Below are 23,590 nucleotides of genomic sequence, written 5' to 3'. Positions count from 1 at the left end.
GAAGTTGTGTAAAATGTAAACACGATAGGCGCAGTCACACTGGGGGGAGTGCGCAGGCGAAAGTAGGTCTGTGAGTCAAGTCAATAATGAGTGACTGACCTCTTTGGGCAGACATTCAATTCTGTGTTGTAGCATGCTTTTAATGAAGGCCTCAATGCCCAACAGGCGTCTCTTGGAAAAAGAATACAGTATCATTTTGTAGGTCCATTCATGCAAAACTTTCTGCTTTGGGAAATTGGACAGTGACTATTGATACTGTGAAAGCGCTACTGAAAGCTAATAACAGCACAATTTATTTCCAGTATAGACCTGTCAATACAAGCCACCACATCGACTAATAAATAACCATTCCAGGACTATCCTTTTGACCTACGATGATCTTTGACCCCGTGTCCCGAACGAGGAAGTAGCGCTCTCTCTCTCTCCTCCATAACCACTCTCCCTAATCACTCCACTCTTGCCCTTCTTTTGCAAAGGAGTTAGCATGCGTGAAGTGAACTGTTTGCTTTTGGCCTATCCCAGGTCTGACTGGTTCCCATGATGGCTAAGACAACACCGGCTAGCCTAGGGTTGGGCTAGCGCGCACGGTGATGGCTAACTGTTGCTCTACTCTGTTGCTAAAGATTGTAGGTGAAGATTAACAACGTAAGCTAGCAACAGGTTCGTTGGGTAACTTTTTGATGTTATATTTCAGGGATGCCAAGCCATGTGCGTCGCCGAGGGGGATAAGAGGGAGAATGGACAAGCTCTGGAAGAGGAGGGAGGTCTTTAAGAGGCTGGCACTGGAAAACGCACTGCCGGTAAGTACATGTGAAGCATTGTTTGTATTAGTTAGCTTACATGCTAAGGTTGTTTGGGGGGATTTATGCTTGATATGGTAAATTGGCTGGCCGGATACAATTTTTTTCTCTAGTTCTTTAAGAAAATGTCTTGTCCTTTACTCTTTTGTAAAAGCACTTATGCTAATTATAAAGTGAATTATAAAGCAGGCTAATTGCTCTGTGAAACAAACTTACAAACTCATCCCTGTGAAGAATTCAGGTGTTTGATGTGCGTTAGGAAAGCGAGTAATGATTTTTGACCACAACTGAGTTTTAACATTTATGCTTTCCCTCTTTTATTGTTTGTGAACGAGAAAATACATAGATCAAAATCACACATAGGCCGTTAAATGTTGACTCGGTGGATTGCTAGATTTATATAATGTATCAACTTTCTTCACAAGTCACGACCTGCAGATTCTGCGGTGTGGTTGGATAAATATAGTGAGATATTAGACCCTGGCTGTCACTGATATTTAATGGACGGGGAAAACATTTGTGGAATTTCCTTTTGGATCTTTCTTTTGCAGACCTAAGACACATTTTTATTACCAAAAGTCATTCCCAAGCTAAAGCGCCCATGTTATATCTTCATAAAACTTGCGTAATTATATTTGTTTGATTCATTTTCAATTGGAAATGAACTTTAATTCCAAATCTACTTTCTGGTTATGCTAATGAATGAGTATTTGCTCACTCTTTTGTTAAAAAAAGTTATGTTTCTTCTTGTGTGGCATAAGCCGGTCGGGCTGTAGCTTTATTCAATAATTAATATACAAACCAGACAAGCAAGTCCACAAGTCCAAGTTATTGTGTACACAGGCCGAATCAAATTGTGCACGTCATACAGAGTGAAGTGCTTCCTTTTGCATACAAGGCTTAAAACACTATGACTATAAATAACAAACAACATTTGACCTATATTCAGCCAAAAAGATCAACAAAATGTAAGAGTTTTGCAACATACAGAACAATAATGTGCATTTCCAAACTCATGGCGGTCGTTTCAAAGCTGGATTCATGCCTCGATGCTGGTCCCTCTGTCTTAATATTACTCATTGGCTGAAGAGTGTGGGGTTTGTTAGCGTGGAATTTCCTGACCAGTGCATTTTGGTGACACAGTGTTTTGTGCCGTGACGTCTTGCAGGTTTTTTCCCTGCGCATTCTGGCTAGCGTCGCTAACGGCGCTAATGCTACACTTCCTGCATGAGCTGCAGTCCACAGGAAGTGTCCGTTTATGTTACGGAGCTGATGTAAACACTACAGAGGGGAGGAAGCGGTGATGCCTTTTAGGTTTGACCAAAGACACATGGGCCATTTACAGAAAGCCTTTGTGTTTACATTACACAGTTTTAGGCAGAATTGACTGTGTTTGTTTTCTTAGTGTGCAAATTTAATAGAACTACTCAACCATTGACCAACTTTTGCAGAAAATATTAAAAATAAAAAACTTAAAGTGCATATGCCTGGGTTGACTACGTATTTTACCAAAACATAGCTAACATTGAACTAAAATTCGCAATTTTTCAGGATGCTGTACCAATGTGCGCCATTGCCAAGTTTGTCTTAACTTAAAGCATAAAAATAGAAACTTTTTCACATTTTCTTGACAAAAATGACCTCTTTACTGTTTCTTGTTTTTCTTCACAAACCTCTGACTCTTACTACAAGCTTTATCCTATCAAATAAATAGTAATTAGAAAATAAATGAAAACCAGGCATATGCACTTTCATAGACACTTTATAGTTGGGATTATTATTGGTTTGTTTGGTAGGGACAGTGCATGTTAATGAACAAGCCACACCGGGTTGCAGCCTTGGGCTAATTTCCATCCGTCAGGCCCCATGCACACTCTCAAACACACTCACATTCATCCTGGCCTATTGTACATGTTTTTAATAGTTGGGGAAACCGGAGAACTCGGAGGAAACCTGCACAAACACGGGGAGAGCATGCAAACTCCACACAGAAAGGCCCCATCCAGAATTGAACCCGGACCTTCTAACTGTGAAGCACGAGCGCTAACCACTGTACTACCATGCCACCCTTCATAACATAGACATTTAAAGAGAAATGCAAGAGTGGTTCAGTGATGGAACACTTGACGCAAAATCAAGAGTTAGGTTTTGACTCCAGCACCAGTACTTTTCCAATGTCCTTGGGCAAGACATGTCTTATCTTTATGGCCCACATGCTTTATTTTTGTTCATACCTAATAAGACAGTTTAGAGTTTAAGAGGCTGAAGAGTGAGACATTAAGCAAGATATCGAGGCCATAATTCAAATGGCTAAGACTGTGCATTTAAGTGCAATGGCAAAACCTCTTGACCATCCCCTTAGCCGCTTATTTCACTTTACTCCCCAAAAGTTGCATCATTCTGTCCTGTTTGGGACAATGTATTGTTTTAGACACTGGTGGTGGTGGTGTTGGAGGAGATTAAGAGGTGGCTCTGCTGCTGCGGTTGACAGAAGGCGTGTGTAGCTGAAATGGAAGGAAAATGGAGCGGAGAGAGAGTGCGAAGAGGGCCTTATGATGTTCTGACTTACGATATTAAATTATATTTAGCAAGCCATTTCATCAAAGTGTGTCCCAATTTAAACCAAAACGCTTGGAAAATTAGGAAATTAGGAAAACCATGTCTCGAACTGAAGCTTTTCCCCTTTTTTAGACTGCCAAGGATGCGACACAAGCTTTTCCCCCTTTCATTCAATTACAGGGCTGTTTCAACAATTCCAGTAGCACAAATTCATGGCTTCTTTATCCATCAGGAGCAAGAGAACTCAAACAACAGTGCAGGGCATGTCACCGTCTGCTTGCTGTTGTCCACACACAAGTCGATACCCACTGTTGCTTCATGAACGTGTCCATGAAAAAGATAGCAGCGTGTCTCTTGAAGCGCACATAAACTCCTCGCACATGCAACTGTTGGTCAGCAGAGATGAACGCCGCGCGCTCCCTTCAACTCTGTGTTTGTGTGTGTGGAACGCCCCAGGACCTACCAGGGAGGGGGGAAGGGGGGGGGGGGGTACGTGATGATTGACAGCCTTATCTCCACTCTGTCTGCCGCACCGCCGCTCTGGAAACTTGCGCTGTTGTCAGTGTGCATGTGTGGGGTCAAGGAAAGGTGAATCTCACTGAGAAGCTGCGGCATTCAACTGTCACTGCTCAGAAAGCGTGTGGATCAACTGCTCGCTAAATGTAAAAATCAACTTTATTGCGCTTTTAACCGTGTTCTAAGAGGTATTTTCCTGTGCCCTGTGCTGACCTAGAAAGATGTAAACAATGTGTGTTTAATTGTTCAAGATTTGTCACCACTCATAATTATTCATGTTGAAATTATCATAGGTCAAACGGGCATGTCAGAATCAATCTCAGCTGGATATGAAGTATGCACATATTTGAAGTACTTCTACTAAATCAGCGGGTGTCCGTGGAGCATGACTAAGTTCATGTGCATTTTAATAACCTCATTACGGCAAGAAGAGCATGAGATGAGGTGTTTACAAGATGTGAAAGACAAACAGGACAAAGCACAATCTTCTTGGCTTCACTTGCAAGCACTGGATGAACTCCAAGATACTCTTATACCTTATTCCCATGCTTGGATTCAGGCATATTCCAAGATGACAGTGCCAAGATTCAGCGAGCTATCATTGAGAAAGGAGTAAGAGAAATCATTTCATCTTCAGATTCAGACCCAAGCTGTCAGGAAAACTGTCATTCATCTTCTGGAAGTCATGTGACCGCTTTCTTTTGAAGTATATCGTATTATTGCTGAGTACCTTGGGTCTTACCGGTTTCCTTAAGTTGTGCAAGATGACCAATGCGTCATGTAAGATTTCAAAATCCCCTGTATAATATTTCACTGTCCATAAGACCATGCGAGAAAAGCCATTGAGCTCAAATGTACTTGGTCACACCCTTTACAAATGTTCAAAGTCATTCATATTCGTTCCTTTATTTAAATGTACACAAAGCGATATAAAGTAAATCTCCCATAGCTTTGATGTGGCCTTGGGAACCTTTGTTAAGACCTTGTTGGTTGAGTGCAGTCAGTTTTGGTCGGGCGTTGGCCTGCAGTGGTCAGCGTATGTTCTTGTGGTGCTCCCGAAGAAAGCCGGGGGTTCATTTCCGAGATCATGAGCCTTTCTTTGCGGAGCTCACGCACATTCTTCTTGGGCCTCGCTCATGAATGTTGTCTTAAGAAGAAAGTCTGTAAGTATCACTTCAAGACGTTTCATGAAGACTCAGGAATTGTTCTTAAGAAGCCAAATCTCTTCTTAAAGACAGATGCCCATACTCCTCATTTTCATGTACTGCATGAAAATGGCATGTCCTTTACACTGCCATATGGGCATGAGAAAAGCATCATCAAAGGCCAGAAGTACTCTAGCTGTAAGATCATGCCATGAATGAGGCCCATTGCGTCTGGGTTGGTTTACTTTGGTTCCCCCATCAACCGAAAACATGTGCAATAGGCTAACCCTCTAGCTCGGTTAGTCCTGACCAAGATCTCGAATTAAGATGTGGAGACGTTTCCCTAGAAGGTCCACTTCGGTCGTCTACTGCTCCTGACAGTTTGCATCGTTGGGTCAAAAGTAGAGGATGGATTTATGGACAATCGCGTCTACACATTCCAATGCAGATACAGTGTGAGGAAATCGTAAACACACTTTTCCAGCCTGTCCCGTCTGGTGTCATGCAGGCCGTGATTGAGCCCCCCGTGTGAGCAGTCCCACAGATAAACCCATCCCAGTAGTCTTCCTGTAGGATATGAGCGGCAGATAGGGCTGTTATTGCAGGGCTCTGAACAAATATATGAAGTCCCCTTGGGGTATTCGCACTATCAGTGGGCGCAGGAAGGGCATCTGGGCCGCTGGCTGCGCTTTTCTAAGACTGGAAGTTCAGTGTATTGTCACACACGCTTTTGGCAGGTCTTATCTCAGCTCGGGACAAATGCTGTATTGTTCTGCACTTAACCACGACACTCAGATGGATTTGGCACCAAAGCACACGATGAGAGAGTTTTCCATTTTTTCATGTTTTATCTATACATTGTGTTATCTTTTTTGGCTGCAAGAATGCAAGATTCGAGTCTGGGTTTCCTTTGGCCACTCCGATTCCACGCATCATCCTAAAATATGCACAATAAGTTCGTCCTTCTGCTAGATGACTCTTGCATCAAGATGTGGAGATGGGTCTGCATGTTGCTTCAGATTTAACCTCTTAACTCCCGCCTGAACCGAGAGGATCTTTTTCCTCACGTCATCAGATTTTTTTTTTCCATCATTTTTTTGTTGGGTGTTCAACTCATTTTTGTAACTTTTTTGTCCATTTTTTTGGTCATTTTTTGTCAAATTTTTGTCATTTTTTCGTCAAATTTGTATAATTTAAAAAAAAAAAAATTATCACATTTTTGTAATTTTTTTTATCACATTTTTGTATTTTTTTTGTAATTTTTTTGTCACATTTTTGTCATTTTTTTCATTTTTTCCTCAATTTTTTGGTCAATTTCTTGTGACATTTTTGTGACATTTTTGCCACTTTTTCATCAATTTTTCTTCACTTTTTTGTCAATGTTTTCTCACTTTTTTCCCTCACATTTCCATCATTGTTTTCGTCTCAGTTTTATTGCTATTTTCACAGCTTTTTTCCAGAAGCTCTTTTGGACTGGGGTAAAGCCAAACTGGAGAAAATGTGCTCGGTTCAGGTGGGAGGTAAGGGGTTAATGTTGTTCCTATACCTTTTTTCCAATTCAGTCTCTAATCTTATATGTTTACTGAAAAAATATCAACTTGTCCGAAGTATTTTGAAAGGCTTGAGAATGATTTAGGACTTTTTGCGATCTCCAGACCACCCAAACAGTAGGATACCATTCAGCATCCAACAGACAGGTAATATACTACTGTCAGGCGCTTCTGTCACCGTCTATGGCTCATTTACTCAACATATAGAGCTTGGATGCGCACATGTGTTAAATGCGTTATAGGGTAAACGTGTGAGCAGTGCACTGAAGCTGAGGGAATTTTCCTACTGTCATTAAACGCCCCTCGAGTTAAATGAATGCGTATGATTCAGCAGTGAAACGGGTTGAGTCTAAATCAAATCATGAAGGCATTCTGCGGAAGTGGGGCAGAGAATGCTTTACGTAAGAGGGTTTTAGAATTTCGAGAAGGCGTCATGGAGGCTTCAAATTCAAACGTGTAAAGTCATTTCTTTTCAAATCCTGAGCCCACTACGGCGTTTAGACTTTAAAGCCAGACGGTGAAATGTATGAAAATTCAGAGAAAATAACCACAATGTAAAAAATAAAAACTAGCAAAATTAGAAGCTCAATTTTAGGCAGGTTTTGGTCCTTATTTAGGGTACTTAATGTTTAACAGGGTATATTTCTATTACAATTAAATGTACCTATAGTTTTCAATGCAACTTGATACATTTTTATATTGATGTCCAGAGGAGAAGGAGCGACAAAACAGAGGTTAGGTAACTTTGTGTGAACGAGCAAGTAAAAATAGTGCTCAAGACAGAGCGAAATAGGGCTCAAGACAGAGCGAAATAGGGCTCAAGACAGAGCGAATCCAAACAAGACTTAAAAATAGTGCTCAAGACAGAGCGAGTCAAAACAAGACTTAAAAATAGTGCTCAAGACAGAGCGAGTCAAAACAAGACTTAAAAATAGTGCTCAAGACAGAGCGAGTCAAAACAAGACTTAAAAATAGTGCTCAAGACAGAGCGAGTCAAAACAAGACTTAAAAATAGTGCTCAAGACAGAGCGAGTCAAAACAAGACTTTAAAATACTGCTCAAGACAGAGCGAAATAGGGTTCAAGACAATGCGAATCCAAACAAGACTTAAAAATAGTGCTCAAGACAGAGCGAAATAGGGCTCAAGACAGTGCGAATCCAAACAAGACTTAAAAATAGTGCTCAAGACAGATCGAGTCAAAACAAGACTTAAAAATAGTGCTAAAGACAGAGCGAGTCAAAACAAGACTTAAAAATAGTTCTCAAGACAGTGCAAATCCAAACAAGACTTAAAAATAGTGCTCAAGACAGAGCGAGTCAAAACAAGACTTAAAAATACTGCTCAAGACAGAGCGAAATAGGGTTCAAGACAATGCGAATCCAAACAAGACTTAAAAATAGTGCTCAAGACAGAGCGAAATAGGGCTCAAGACAGAGCGAGTCAAAACAAGACTTAAAATAGTTCACAAGACAGAGCAAATCCAAACAGACTTAATAATGCATATAACTGAAAGTATTTTATCTACACTCTCTTGCCTCTTACTGTAATTGATAAATTTTATGTTGATGTTTTTATTGATTGTATTTGTTTTTCTTATATTTTATGCTGCTTTAACTGTGAAGCACTTTGAATTGCCTTGTGTATGAATTGTGCTCTACAAATAAACTTCCCTTGCCTTGCCAACAAAACCATTTTTAACTTATTTATAAATGGAAAACAACCCGTCGCACCGCGTGACATTTGAGAATTATTGTGTTAGCAGAATAAAAAGAAAGTGTTTTTCTTGGTTCGACGGATTTAAATTTAACCCTTTTCATCGCACCACAGGACAAAGCCATTAAACTTGTTATAAAATAGAATATGAGTCTTTAATGTGAGTAAAAGTTTAATTATAGCAAGCAAAATGCACGTAAAACCATTCCGAAAGACAATTGGAAGTTGTTTTTTTTCTGAAAATGTCGCACCGCAGGACATTTTACAGGTTAATGTCCAAATATATACATTTTGATAGTTCAGTTTCATAAAATAGGTTATAGTTTGTCTTTTATTTAGACACAATTTGCTGAAAAACAAAACAAATTGCTGATGATTTGTATTTTTATTCAACGGAATTTACCAAGCCAATATTGCAATATCATTGATGGAGTATACAAGACATTTATTGAATATCGCCGTGTAATCCACAGCCTCTGCGAGTGTCTCTCTTCTCTGTGAAATGAGTGCGTATGAGTCAGCACGGAGAGTATCTGGAGTGCCATATAAATGGGTTAGGACTAAATCAGGTTATAGAGCCGTAGAGCCGCGGCGAAAGTGGGGCGGCGGCGGCGGTTACATAACTGCGGCGTGTTGCTGGGACAATCTGAAGCCATATTTATTTTTATCATCGGGGCTTAGTGCCAGAGGAGGGAGAGAGGGAAAGAGAGAAAGAGGAGAGGAGGATGGGAAAGGGGACAGAATGGGAGAAGGATGAGAGAGATGGCCAGGGAACATGAAATCCAAGTGGGTCAAGTCCATTGCACACTCAATGTATGGAGCGCTCACAGCAGGATCTATATAGTGCACAAGTCATGTTAGTGTGAGGGGAAGACGATGGTATTCAGTAGTCTTAGTAGGAATCAGTGGTTTCACTTTGTATTATTTCTTTTAGTCATATGACAGTCATAAACCTATTATTTATGTCAGGGAATAATCTGAGATTGCGGGATAAATGGAGCTATATTAAACCTGATTTCTGAACAGAATCATGGGACACAATTCTGCAACAGAAATGTGTTCAAACCGGTGTGTAAAATATCAAAGGAGGACGATTTATTCAGAGTCATCTGCCCGTAAATATTAAAGGAATAGGCCACCGTTTTTACATACTGAGATATGTTCTTACCTTAGCTTTGACGAGTTCTTTAGGACCTGTCTGATCTTCACCCGTGCCTTCAGTCACGTAAACACAGGCATTATTACGCCTTACAATATAGTCCCCCCTTTTATCCGCTTAGAAAATCCACATTGTTTAATTTTGTGTAATTATACTTTGTAGTGGAACACTTCACGTAACCATATTTAAATAGGGAAAACGTGGAAGAGCTTGGTAGCTTCTATCTTGACCTGTTTTGGAGCTATAGAGGAGAGAGGGAGAGGCTAAATGCTAACGCCGTCTGCGCTGTGTTTACGTGACTGAAGGCACGGGTGAAGATCAGACAGGTCCTAAAGAACTCGTCAAAGCTAAGGTAAGAACATATCTCAGTATGGAAAAACGGTGGCCTATTCCTTTAAAGAGATTTATACCTATTATTTATGTTAGAGAATAATCTGAGATTGCAGGATAAATGGAGCTATATTAAACCTGATTTCTGAACAGAATCATGGGACACAAATTCTGCAACAGAAATGTGTTCAAACCGGTGTGTACAATGTCAAAGGAGGACGATTTATTCAGAGTCATCTGCCCGTCAATATTAAGGCTAGGGTTGGGAACCTCTGGGTAGCTCACGATTCGATACGATACACAATGGCTTATGATAGCGATAATCTCGCAATACGCTGATGATGTGATAATCGATATATTGCACAAAAATAATCTACGATAGTAGTAGTTTAGTAGTAGTAGTAGTAGTTTATTCGGTCAGTTCATTCCTTTAAACGTAAATACATTTCCAATTCTTTGTGGACAACACGACCGAAAGGGTTTAGGCTGAAGTGAAAACATATAACGCCTCACCCAGTTTACAGACTTCCACGAGAGAAAAACAAAACACAAACATTAATAATGAACAATATCAAGTGTTAAACAGAAGAGAAAAAAGTGTGTATCTGAAGTTAGTAACATAAATATTCAATATTCCAACAAATATGTATACATACATTTGTTTTAAGTTAATTTAGTTGAAACTAAATCATGTCATTATTATTTTTTATTTATTTTTCTTACTTTATTCATCCTAAGCTTATATATTCTGGAAATTTAGTAGCTTTAAACAACTTTTTGAAAGCTTTGACTGTTTGGGACAGTTTTAGCTGATCTTCCAGGTCGTTCCACAGATTAACACCTCTTACAGAAATACATCGACTCTTTTTATTCTTTTTAGCTTTTGCTTTTTTGAAAATAGCAGTTCCTCGGAGGTTATACTGACTTTTCCTGTGTTCAAAAACGATACATCATTTTTTTGACATACTACATATTATTCATCATTTACGTTTCTTTCCATGTGCTTTGCTCATTATTGGCCTCTATTGACTGAGAAATCAGTGGAGCACTGCCGCCTCATTAATATGCATGACATCATCGAAAGTATCAATATCGGAATAAAAGTAACGGTATCGCCCTGCAAAATATTCCACAAAAATGTCTTATTAATGGTATTAGTTCAATCCATCCAGAGCACAAACTACGATCGCTTCCCCATTGCCCAGTTATGGCTTCCACTGAAGAAAATGACCATTCTCCCAGCTCGCTGAGTGATTGGAGCCCACTGAATGGAAACATGAAATTACAATGTTATAAATGGATATCCAAGTGAGTTAGTGGTTAATGGTGCTTGAGAATAAGCCAGGAGACAGCCCCATGGGTGAACCCTTCTGCTCCGATGGGCTTTTGTAATTACAAGCACACTGTCTCCTCTCAGACACAGCAAGATAATGACCGACAGTGACCTTTGAACCTTTAATCAGGAAGAGGTTGTTCGGCATTTTGAATTATCTGTCAACCAGGTATCTCCAAACTTACAGGTCCGATTGTGTTTTTAAGTTGATAATCATAACACGGATGAAAAGAGATTCCAATTTGCCTGGGAATTTGAAGACAACTTACTACGACGCTGGAAGAGAGACTAAAACACCTTACAGCTGTTTCAGAATTCAGCGTAATGTCTCGCACTTAGTTGCACTTCATGCCGAGCGATTTCCCCGCGCGGTTTAAAAATAGCCTCGTTATCGGCCATCTCCGCCTGCCCTCCGCTAATGCCGCCGTCTCGTCCTCATCACGCTAAAGACCGCTCGAGAGCTTTTATCTGCCGCGTTTCCTCAATCAAACGCCGCCTAAACCGTCTCCACTTTCCCCCCCCCTCCACACCCACAACATCCAGCCTCGCAATCAGACCCGAGGAGACGCGAGAACGAGCGCACGAAAGTGAACATGTAGACGCTAGCTTTAGCTTTAGCAACACCAAATGCTTTTATTATATCAAAACTTTCAAAAGTAGTCGCTGGGCAGAATACTTGGGCTCATGTGGTTCAGGCTGGTTTGGTGTAAAGACAGAGTGGAGATACAGGCACAATGGCTCAGGGTTTGGGAGGTCCCGCTTCTCACGCCACAGGAACAAACTCTGTAATCAAGTTATTTCAAAAACAATTTTAGAGAAAAGGAAAGTACTAATTTGACTTCTTTAATCTGGATGAGGCTGTCGTCAGTTTCAGGAATCGTCACACTTTGACTTAATTTGGTTTAATTAGGTTGAATTAACCGAAACAGTTTCTCCAACCACGTACCTCCCAGGAGTTATAACGTTTTCTACATGAATACATAAAAAAAAAACTAAACTTCGCACTGCTTGTCTTATTGCACTCCAGGGCCGTGTCTCAGGAGTGGCCTGGGAGTCAAAAATGCAACAAAATCGCCATAAATAAACCCAAACCTACAAGTCCGAGTTTACCAGAAGTGCTCAGTTCATTCTCAAGTGATAGTTCAGGTCCACTAATTTACTTTAAAACTTTTCCTCTGTCTCTTCTCATTTTACAAACTCGCAAAATGGTCACGCTAACATTTCAAAAAGATTATTGGACATGTTTACCTCATACCTGGAGACAGAGGCAGGTTTATGAAATATTATGCAAAGAAATCTGACTTTTTATACAAGCTAAGGGACATATCAATCTGTTATTATAGCAAAACTGACTTTTCAGAGCTTTTAACCAACTGAACCAAGCACATTTTCTCCAGTTTGCCTTTACCCAAATCTAAAAGCTTCTTGAAAAAAGGTTTCAACAATAGCGATGGAAACGAGGATGAAAACGCAACAAAATGTGACAAAAACACGACAAAAGAGTAATGAAAGACAGTGACGACAAAGCAACAAAAATTCCACGAGAGAGTGTCCAAAAAGTGGCAGAAAAGCAGCAAAGAAGCAACGAAAGGGCGGCAAAAAAGTGACAAAAACACGACAAATAACCACTGAAAACACATAAAAAAAAAGTGACATAAGATAAGAAAACACAACAAAAAACGTGACCGAAAAGTTACATCAGTTTTGTAGGCCTTAGCTTTCAAACTAGGCATTATACTTTTGCTCTGCAGTCGAGAAGCTTTTGGATTTTGGTTAAGCCGAACTGGAGAAAATGGGCTTGATTAAAGCAGTACTAAGTAACTCTTCCCCCTAGAGGCCATAAGCACAACTGCAGGTGTAGTAGCAAGTTACGATTTTTTAACTTATTAATTGTCTTGGAGAGTAAGACAGGAAGGGCGAAGAGAGAGAGGGTTACTGTGCATCCAATTATACAATGGAAATATTTTTTTTTCACTCAAACCTGGCTGTAAATACTGTTTAAAGTGACGTTAGCCCGCAGTTAGCTTTGCCCGTTAGCATGTTAGCTTCTTCTTCGTGATTCCATTAGTGTGTATTGCTTTCTCCGGACCGGTGGCAGTCAAGTTGCAAACATGGTTTTCTGGCCAGAGACACCAGGGGGAGATGAAAGACCCTCCAATCATCCCATAAACACTTGTATTACCCCCACAGGGACTACGGGAAGGATTTATTAAGGTAAACACGTTACTTAGTACTGCTTTAAAGGAACAGGCCACCATTTTTACATATTGAGATATGTTCTTGCCTAAGCTTAGACGAGTTGATGCGTACCTGTCTTGTCTTTGTGCGTGCCCTCAGTCACGCAAAACAACCAAAGAAGTTGTCAGAATTTCCTATTGACACAGACATTTATATGGTTATTCTGGCGTTATAAGTGATTTGCCTCAGGTGCTCTGTGGAGTGTGTCAGACTGTTAATGCAGGCTAGCTGACATCGTAGTAATGCGCTAGCCCTGCATTAGCCTAGCGCCACGAAACTCTTCAAACTTAAGAACTGCTTGAATTACAAAAAAAAATTATCTCCAGGTACCAGCAACACTCTGGATAACTAGGAAATGAGGCCCTCGGTCAAAAATCCTGAAATATCCCTTTAACATTTTTCACCATTTTCTCATCACAAACACATGTGGACTTGTTTTCTCGAGACACTTGTGTATGCATGCATGTTTGAGTAATCTTTGAATCTTCTCTGGTGACTACTCAATGCCCCCCCTTGTTTACGCCAAGCTCCTCCCACACACTTTTCTCTTACGATCACTGACAACACTAGACTTTTCCCTACATTGCAGTGCATCGACAGGCAAAAACATCAGCCAAAGCTTCACAACTATGAAGCAAATTGCTCGCTGTTTATGAAGGGTTGTCGCCGAAGGGAGCGAGAGGAGGAAGAAAAGCTGAGGGTCAATTAGTTTATCGGCCGTCACAGACAATGCTTCTAACCAACAAAGTGTAAGACAGTAATCTAGATATTTGTACATTATATCCCCCGTAAGGACCGACTCCCATTCACATAAACTAAACACGACTCAAGGAATTCAATAGCTTTTCATTTGAACTAAACACTTAGATCAACATTAGTTTTCCTGTTCCATTCTTCATGTCATTTATAGTATTTCACCCCCACACCCTCAGCTACATTCACTTCTGATTTAGTAGCGTCTCGAGCGACAAATGGTGGAATATTACTGACAGTTTTACACCAACGTAACTTTTATTTAACTTTACCTAAATCTATTAAACTACCAAGCAGTTTAGCTCACATGATGAACCTCTGTCTCTCCGTCCGCCTCTTATTACCGCATTATGAAAATGAAACAGCCTCCCATTTACAGAGCCCAGAGCTATAAAAATATGAAATAATAAGCTCATAAAAGTGCAGGGCGAGTTAGCAATCTGTCGCGGCGCCAAGCCTTGTTCCCGAATGACGGAAAAGCGTATCCAAACAGCCAGCGCAATTATGGAAGGGTTTTTACAAGAAGAGAGAGTCGAGGTCCAGGGCAATGGGAAGACACAGCCTCTATTTTGACAAGGTCCAACAAGCTGACTTTCAAAAATATTTTTCAACCCGTAGACCCATTTGGAGCTGAAGTAACGTCTATATTTGGGAACTGTGTTTATAGATAAGGCACGTCAATGCCCATTTACTATATTTGAATGCCAAAAAATGCTAAAAAGATGTGAATGGACTTTGTATCCAATTTTTCCTAGTAGTCGATTGACATTTGTTTTGCTTTGCTACGTATCTGTAAAAACAGTCATTTGTGAAAAAATACCACTGTGGATCTAATTCCTCTCTTCTGAATAGCAATAGGTCAATGTTGAGTCGAGTCAAACATGGGAGAGGGTCCGGAAGTTGAGACATAAATGTGCCAGAGCTGTAGAAATATTTGCGGGACAGGACAAGCACAGTCGATAAGCATCGTAAAGTAGAACTGAACAACTTTGTGGAAGCAGCGGAAAAGAGAAAATGTTGAGCTGGAGCCTGACTGAGGAACACTTTCACGAAGCGGGGTAGAAAAAGCTAATGGCCTGTTTGTTGGTTAGCAGGTTAGTTACTGGTCACTCATTTAAATCACTAATGGCCATAGCGTATCTGGAGTACAGTCATAACCTTGGCTAAATAGGCTAATTGCAATGCACTTGCTAATGCTAACGCGGCCACTGCTAATGTCCCCAGCAGCTCATACACTCACTAAAGAGGATGTGCGCCCGCTAAAATCATACTTATTGTAAGGAAAGAAAGCCTTTATGATGCCTTTAGAGTAGAGGCAGAACCCTTTGTTTACACACATTAAGTAGCCATGTGCTCTGGTGTGATTTAACCCTTCAAAGTAACATAATAGAATTGAGTAGGGCTGTAGCCACCAATAGGACTAAATTAGCATGAGTCTCACAGTGAGAGTTATCCGGACGAGATTCACAGCTAAGCCACACATGCCATCTATTGTTCTGGCTAATGGACGTTTACTGGAGAATAAAACAGATGAGTTGCTAAGCTCTTCACAGAAGATGGTGAAAGACTTTTGTGGAGCGGTGGGGGCGGAGGGAGCTGCGCAGGAGGTGGAGGAGGTGACCAGTGCAGGACTCCATGCTCTGAAAAAGGGACAAACCCAGGAGGCGCTGCACTGTTGTTAGACGATCAGAGGAGACTGAAGGCAGCCAGGTTTCCTCTGGGTGCTACAGTTTCCCCAACCTCCAAAAACATGTGGGTCATGTGGGTACCTTACTTACTTATTTACTGATAATAGGGCAACTGCATCTACTGACGCAGCTGTGGCATTTAAAGGGGCTTAAAATGCTGGGAAATGCTTCATGTTTTGGTCCCACCTTCCGGTTTCTCTCCTGTGTTTGTGCATTCCTGTGGAGAATTTGTATATTAGAAATGTGTTCAGAAAGTTAGAAGTGAGTTAGGACTGCAACAGTTTAGACTTTACTCTCAACCTGTTTCATTACTTAACATTATTGTAAAACCGTTAAAAATGTCTATATTTTCTTTCATCAGCATAAATCCAACCTTGTAAACCGACAGCAGCATGTGTCCATTCTCGCAACATTTAACAGAGTGTGAAGCGTTGCAGGAGGTCCCAATCAACACCAGGGCACATTGCGGAAAAGCCCTGCCCTCGCCGCCCTGGTGTGTGCATAAATCCGTCCATACGCACGGCGCATGATGAAAAACATTAGGGGGAAAAGCTGGCAGGAGTTCAGTGGGCTGCTGCGCTGAAATATTTGAGTGAAATTGAACGGGCACGGGTCCAAAGCTGGTGGGCCTGGCCCATATCTTCACCTCACATGGAGATGGAGAGGTTCCCAGGAAATTACTTTGATTTATTTATTTATATACTTTTAGAGGATCCTCTTCGCCATTCATGCACAAGTTTTCTGAGTTGACTCTTTGTGAGACATTTTTAATTCATAAGAGAAAGAGATGCCCATTGCTAGTCATTTCAGTTGTCTAGTTTTAGGACGATCAGGATTTCCGCGATAATATCAGCTGCATGTAAGCCGCCATATTTGATTTGAAAGGACCATGCACTCGAAAAGTATTCCAAGTTTTTGCACAACCTCCTTGATTTTTACAACATAACATTTTCCTCATGGTCATGGCCCTTAATAACCAAGAAACGCTAGTCAGCAGTTTGAGAACTACTCAGAACGAGATGGATGCAGGCCTTGAAAATGGTGAACAATTCCACATTCCTTCTATAACAGAACAAAAAACAGGATACATATTAGAGTGCTTTGGCAGTAGAAGAAGAAACGACCAAAGTGAACAGCATCACTCAAAACTGCGTAAATAACATTACTCCTGTTATGTTTTTGACGAGGATACAACTTTGTGATGAAATTTGTGATATATTACGATATTTTGCGGCACAATTCAATACCAATACATATATGCCGATATCAATAGTTTTAATGACGTCATATATACTAATGACATCATGCATATTAATGAGGCTGTAGTGCTCCACTGCTTTTGTAGACAATATAGTTTAGGAAAAGTAAAGTAAATCAAAAGCTTTAAGGAGCATGCAGTTGAAATAGTGATATCGTAGGCTATTATGTGCCATATATTGATGATCGCAGTATCGGCATATCATGAGGCTATCGTTATTGAGAGCCATGTATCACATATTGTATTGAACTGTGTGTTCCAACCCAACATTACAACATGTCTAAGCTTGATATGTCTCCTTTAAGAGACGGAGGGAGGAGTGTCTTTTGCAAATTGCCATGCTAAGGGCAAGTGAAATTTCTATCAAGCCGTTTTTGATAAACGTAGCATTTTCTAGCCAACAAAATGTGTGAAAATGATCTGGATGGAATTTCAATACAACAAATGTGACTGAAAAGCATGACACTTTACTCTTCAAACAGTGCATTGGAGAAAGTGTGTCCTTGCTTCCATTTGACTCTTGTACACAGTGACTGACTCGCCTGCATCCAGCCCCTGTTCTTTCTCAGCGTGGCGTTTCAAACATGCGCACACTCTCTCCCTGACCCATATCTGCTCATGCTGTGTGTCAGGAGCCTGTGCTTCATGGGAACCGATGCTTTCTGCGCACGGGTCAATCACATAAACACTCCTATCTCAGAGACGGCCATTATCGGGCGGCGAAAAGAAAGTGTTGGGCCACGTCCAAATTCTTCTTTTTTTCTTTTTTTTTTGCTTGAGTTTCTACAATGTGTGTGTTCTCGTTCGGGGCCTCATGCCAGCTCTTGTAATTGGGATTTTCTTGTCCCCGCTTTGTATAATGAAAAGATCCCATTGTGGAGCAATTATGAGCTGTCTCCATCAAAGAAACTACACCGTTATAGCAATTAGTTGATTGTACTCAGGAAAGTAAGTTGTATGTACTTTCTTAAATGGCTTTGAAGTGCAGTTGTTTAAAGTTAACTCAAACAAAGCAGTGACTTGTTTTAAATACACACATCACTTAATGATTTAGTTGTTGCCACTGTTGCCACGCTAGGCTTCAGTCAGTAAAACTTAAACTCTATACTTGAAATCTGTTAAAGGTTATAAGTTATAAAAAAGGATTTCATCGTGAGTCTTTTCTATCTTGTAAAAAATCTTTGCTATGGTTTGTAGTTAGCACATAGCTGATTAGCTTCTGTCATGCTTTTAATTGTTTTGAAAAGTCTATGCTAATTTTTGAATGGGGTTTTACTTCCTGAACCATCACAGAAATAGAGGTTGCCGTGACTGTTGAGCTCTACAAGACAATCTGTGTAAACATGCCTCTAGTTTGTCTAGTTCGTGTGATACCGTACAATGTATTTGCTTTTCACATTGTATGAAATGAACTCATGAAAAGAACGAGTCCAGTTTTTTTCTCCTGTGGCTAAAAATGTAATGTGAAGGTTAAAGGCCCTGTAAAAATCCAGTTTATTTGAGTGAACTTGTTGTTTTTACAGTGTAAGGGTGCCCTCAGCGGTCAAAACTCACATGCTCAAACATTAGCTCTTCACACCATTCTGTTTTCCCTGTGGCACCGCAAACAAAGTGGCCATTCAAGTCACATAAGACCCTTCTGTGTTCTCCAAATCTTCTCAAAACATCTCCACCTCCAAGCAGTCAGTGTCCTCATGTCAACCACAGCTAAACCAGCAGACCGAAATAAACCGCTATTTTTATTCACAATAATATTCACAATTTATTTTGCCACCAAATAATAATTAACACATATTGACACTTTGGCGTTTTCTCTCAGAGCAGACCAATAGGCACAATGTTTTTGGCTAACTTCCTGTTGGCCAGTGTAGGGTGAAAACTACATCCTGTCCACATTTTAACATAAATTAAACATACATTATACAAGATTTAAAAAACTTAAGAAAATATAAATAAACATCAGGCTAAGTGTGTTTCATAAAGTTCCAAAGTGGTGCTATTTTAACATTTGTTAGAGACAAATGTATGTGTTGTTAGCCTTTAGCTTCAGTGTTAGCTTTAATGCTAAAACAGCCGCAGTTACAAGCAGGAGAGCTGACTCTGGAGTACTTTGCTGGAGGATTAGGTTACTGTACATGTTTTAGGTCGGTGTTTCTTGACGACGAGGCCTTTTTGTTGTTGAATGTGGTTGAATCCATGAGCGCAAGTTTTTTTCCCCCGGCTTTCCCAGGACAGCAGCAATGCGCAAAATCGTTGACTTTTTGATTTTGCGCTAACCCTAAACTAAACACATCCCTTTTCCTAATCCAAACCTTAACCAGATCCCTGTCACTGACGGCTTACTTTAAACAAATACCTAACTGAATAGACTTTGTTGTAAAATCCCTGCAAGGAGTGTTGCCCAATAAGAACTCACAAAGCTGACTCATGACAGACCTGTGATGGAGGAAAAAAAAAAAATGCATGAGGCGATGTCGGAGCCGAGACATTCCAGAAAGCATAGAAACATAATTGGGAAAGCGGTTTTGTTGTTTGCACATCACATGGAACCCGTGAATTTCATGACTGCCAAAAAGAAAACATAGCGATCATTTAATGGAGACATTTCAGTATCAAAGTCGTAAGCAAGACAGAAATATGCAAAGAAATAGTGTGACAAAATTCCCAGTAGAATAGTAAAACAATGTCAATGTTCAAAGCTGTCCCCCAAAAAACCTTTAAGAGACTTTCTTTATACAGTATAAAAAAACACTTCAAATTTTACCATGACCATAAACATTCGCAAGACAGAACTTCAAAGTATGAGCTATGGAACAGACACGAATAAAACTATATTATATCCAAACTAACAACTATGTCTTAACCGCAATATGACGCTACAGCGCACACTGGAAATGTTTTTGTATCTTCTGTGGCGATCTCTGCGTCTGATTGGTCAATTTTGCGCTCGTAAGCCGATATGAAATTCCATACGTCGGTGTCTGTCTGGTCATCTCGCTTGAGCCGGCGTCATCGGGGCATCAGCGCAGCTCGTGACTTTGGAGATTTTAACTGCCCAACGCACCGTGAAAGTGGAGTATGAAGAGGAAGATCGAGGCCATCTGATAGAACTATGTAGAACCGGGGTTATCGATAGGTTATCAATCATGACCAATGGATTAACACAGAAAATATGCACTGGCCAGTCCATATGTTTGTGCTGAAGTGTGTGTGAAAAGTATTCAACAAATGGATTTAGGTCAACAAGTAGGCCTACTGGAAGTTGTGATGAAGGTTGACCGTTTGTATCAAGCTTTTGACAGACACAATAGACAAAAATGTCCTCATTGTGAACGGGGCTTTTCCAAACAGCGGCCTCTCTCGTCATCCTCTAATCATCGCTTCCAGATTGTTTATTAACGGCGCCGTCTGCACATTCATTCATCAACATGCTTTCTATGTTCATACCGCTACAGTGTTTAAATGGGGAAAAACCTAGAAAAGTCCCTGCGACACTGCTTTGTTTGTTGCTTTTGTTGCTCACATGAGAGCTTGCCTTCAATAGCCTCCGGCCGAGGAGACGAAAAGTAGAAGCTGTAGTAATTGTGGAAATGTAATTGCGCTAATTAAAACATCGTAAAGTACCGTATTTCCGGACTACAAGTCGCTCCAGAGAATAAGACTAGCCAAAAAATGCCCAATGAAGAAAAAAGCAACAGGCTGAATAGGCGTACGGTATGCTAGCATAGCACATTGATGGTTAGCTACATGAAGCAGAAACAACGGACTAGATGTCTGGTTTCACTCCTAATCACTAAATCCATTGAAATCTTCGTCTTTGGTGTCACTTCTGAACAATCGCCTTGGCAACTGCCTGGGCACGTTGACAAGCCTCTCCCGGCTGCACGTTTTTCAAGCTCTCATTTGCGAACTCATTCCTCTAGCTGTGGCCATTGAGCTTTTAGCCCGCGATTAGCTCGTTCTGTTTTCTTCATTGCGGTAAGAGTAAGCTTTCTTTCCGCTGCTCGATTAGCCTGCAGTGCCCTCTAGTGGCATGTGAAATCATATATTTGAATAAAGAAAAAGAAAAAAAGATCACATATTAGTCACTCCGGAGATGCACCCTCAGCCAAACGATGAAAAAAAGTGCGAGTTATAGTTCGGAAGATATGATAGTTGTAAAGTCGTGACCACAATACTCCATTCTGTGGATGTATTAAAAGTGGTAATAGTTCTAGTCACGGCAGCCCAGATGTTTAGTTTAGTTTATTAATGGATGTGCCATCTCATTTTTGAGGGAGTCCATTAACACAAAACAAGGATTACAATAAACAGGACACAATTCAGTATATACAGTATATAGACAGGTCGTGTCTTTCCACATCAGATCCGGTCAGTTTCATTTCCCACAGGCGGACTCCAGTCGAGTTGTAGAAATATCTCGCCTGAGCTCAGTTTAGAGTGTCATAGGATTGTCATAAGGATTCACACGCCTTACATGGAATATTTACTGCATTGGACAAAACACAACTCAAGACAAACTTGCTCCATTGTTCCCCGTCCCTTCAAATCCTTCCAAAAAATGTAATCGTATCAATTACATAAACAGAATTAGCTAATATAGACACATTTATTTCACATCGACTTTCATTTTAGCGTAATTAAACATGTATGGTTGACCCATTTGAACGCTCTCCCTGCTGGTGCTCAGTGGAGCTTATCTAAACCCACATGCCCAGGACGGGACACTTTCTCTGGGGACGTATGCAGATGCGTCCCCCCCCCCTTGTTCGCCGCTTTTGTTTCAGATTTTGAGCGGCTCTAACACGATTGGACGTGGCGATTAGGGTGTCCACCTCACAGCTGGGCGAGGGCGCACTGTGCCATCTCTGTCCCATCAGATCCAGGCGCACAGAGGACATTCTGTCTGCACCCCCCCACGACGGGCACCCGGCCAAAAGTGTGAATATGCGAGTTGGTGCGCTGGGCTGGGGTAGAAGGACATGCGACACATCGATCAGGGAAATGGTGCTCAGTCTCATGCCCAATCTGTTTAATGCAGTCTGTAGAGCCACTGTATGAGCTGCTCACCTTGAGGGACAGTTAGCCCAGAGCTCAATGGACTTTCATTCTGCAAAAGATCCATTGAAAGTTCATTACAAGGTGATCACTTGAAACATGCATAAGCTACATTGAAGAACAGAAATGTGGGTGTCAATTGAAAATGTTATGTAAACTTTTTTCACATAACCCTGTTCAATCATAAGCACCAGTAACACATCAGTGATAAACAAAGTCAGGCATCAAAGCTGTCCCGTCAGCATACATGTCCTGGCCCTCCAGAGAATTTAAGGAAATCTTATCTCGAGTCACGAGTACAAGGTAAAAGGGGGTGAAGAGCGGGGAGAGGCATTCAGCAGATTATTGGAGTCAGGACTTGAACCCGAAACACTGAAAATAGCCATATACAGCAGCCTTAGAGCATTGTATCCCAACCAAGGGTACGGGGACCTTGGGACGGGGTACTTGGAATTGTGAAACTGAGTGGAATTTCAGTACTAATTTCAAAGGAAAGTTAGTTTTAATGGCGTTTTTCAGTAAAAGATTTTGAGAGCATTTCAGCTTTCTTTGAAATACTGAATAATCTTTGTAACAATATTGGCATGATCCTTGTCATAGGGGGTACTGGGAGTATGAATGAAAGATTGAAGGGGTTTGTGAGACCAAAAAGGTTGGGAACCACTGCAGAAGACTATCACTAGCTCTTTGGGTCCATAGCTATGTTCCCCATGTGGTTATTTTTTGGTGAGTTGGTTCATCAACCAATCAGAATTCATGAGAGTGAAACGTCAAATCAGCTTAACTCTGACCCTGCCCAAGCCAATAACCTTAAGGATAGTGGGCTGGTGCCTAATCTTAAGTTCCCCCACTTCTATGGACGGGGGAACATAGGTACCGGGGAACATAGGGCTGACCCCAGCTCATCTTTTGACAATGATGCAAACTTGTCTTACCCCTGAGGTCACTCAAGGCCTGGAGATAAGTCCCTGGCCCGTTGTTCCTCTCTCATTTAAATGGGTCAAATGCAAAGGACAAATTGCCCTGAGGGGGAACTTCACATCGCAGCTGTACAGCGGCCTGTAATTTTCCTCTGTAGAGCAGCTCCTATATTTCAGACTAAATTCTCACGTCTAGTTGATTTTATGGGTTGGCAACACGTATTCTGTACTTGTGACATAAGAGACAGATACATTATTTTTGCTCAACAACTAATTCATCACGATACAGGTGCTGAAACAGTTTTATTATTGTAAACTGAGCTGGAGGAGTGCATATGGAAGTGCATAGCATGGATTTCTCTAATGTTGCTTTGTTAATGGGTGTGGATGGTTGCACACAGCGCTCCTTTATATTTTTGAATCACACCCAAAGCAGCTGCAAGGTCAGACTTTTCCCTCAAGCTAACACTTCGAGATTAAAGATGTCCCCTTCTGCTTTTGAAAAATAATCATTACAGACTTTAATGCAACACTCTTTTTTTTTTTTTTAACGTGTATGCCTTACTTCT

General features: G+C 40.9%; 1 protein-coding gene across 1 annotated transcript in view; it reads left to right on the top strand.

The window, feature by feature from the left end:
* The first annotated feature begins 700 nt into the window (after positions 1–700).
* Positions 701–23,590, top strand: part of LOC306981805 (nck-associated protein 5-like) — a 220,556-nt gene continuing 197,666 nt past the window's right edge. Inside the window, exon 1 of the mRNA XM_079581486.1 lies at positions 701–800. Coding sequence (XP_079437612.1) covers positions 738–800 — 63 coding nt within the window. The 5' untranslated portion in view covers positions 701–737. The remainder of the gene's footprint in view (positions 801–23,590) is intronic.

The sequence above is a fragment of the Gobius niger genome (assembly GCF_951799975.1).
Source record: "Gobius niger genome assembly, chromosome: 23".
Classification (NCBI taxonomy): domain Eukaryota; kingdom Metazoa; phylum Chordata; class Actinopteri; order Gobiiformes; family Gobiidae; genus Gobius; species Gobius niger.
Note: the sequence above shows the minus strand (reverse complement) of the source record. Positions and strands in the feature narration are given on the sequence as shown.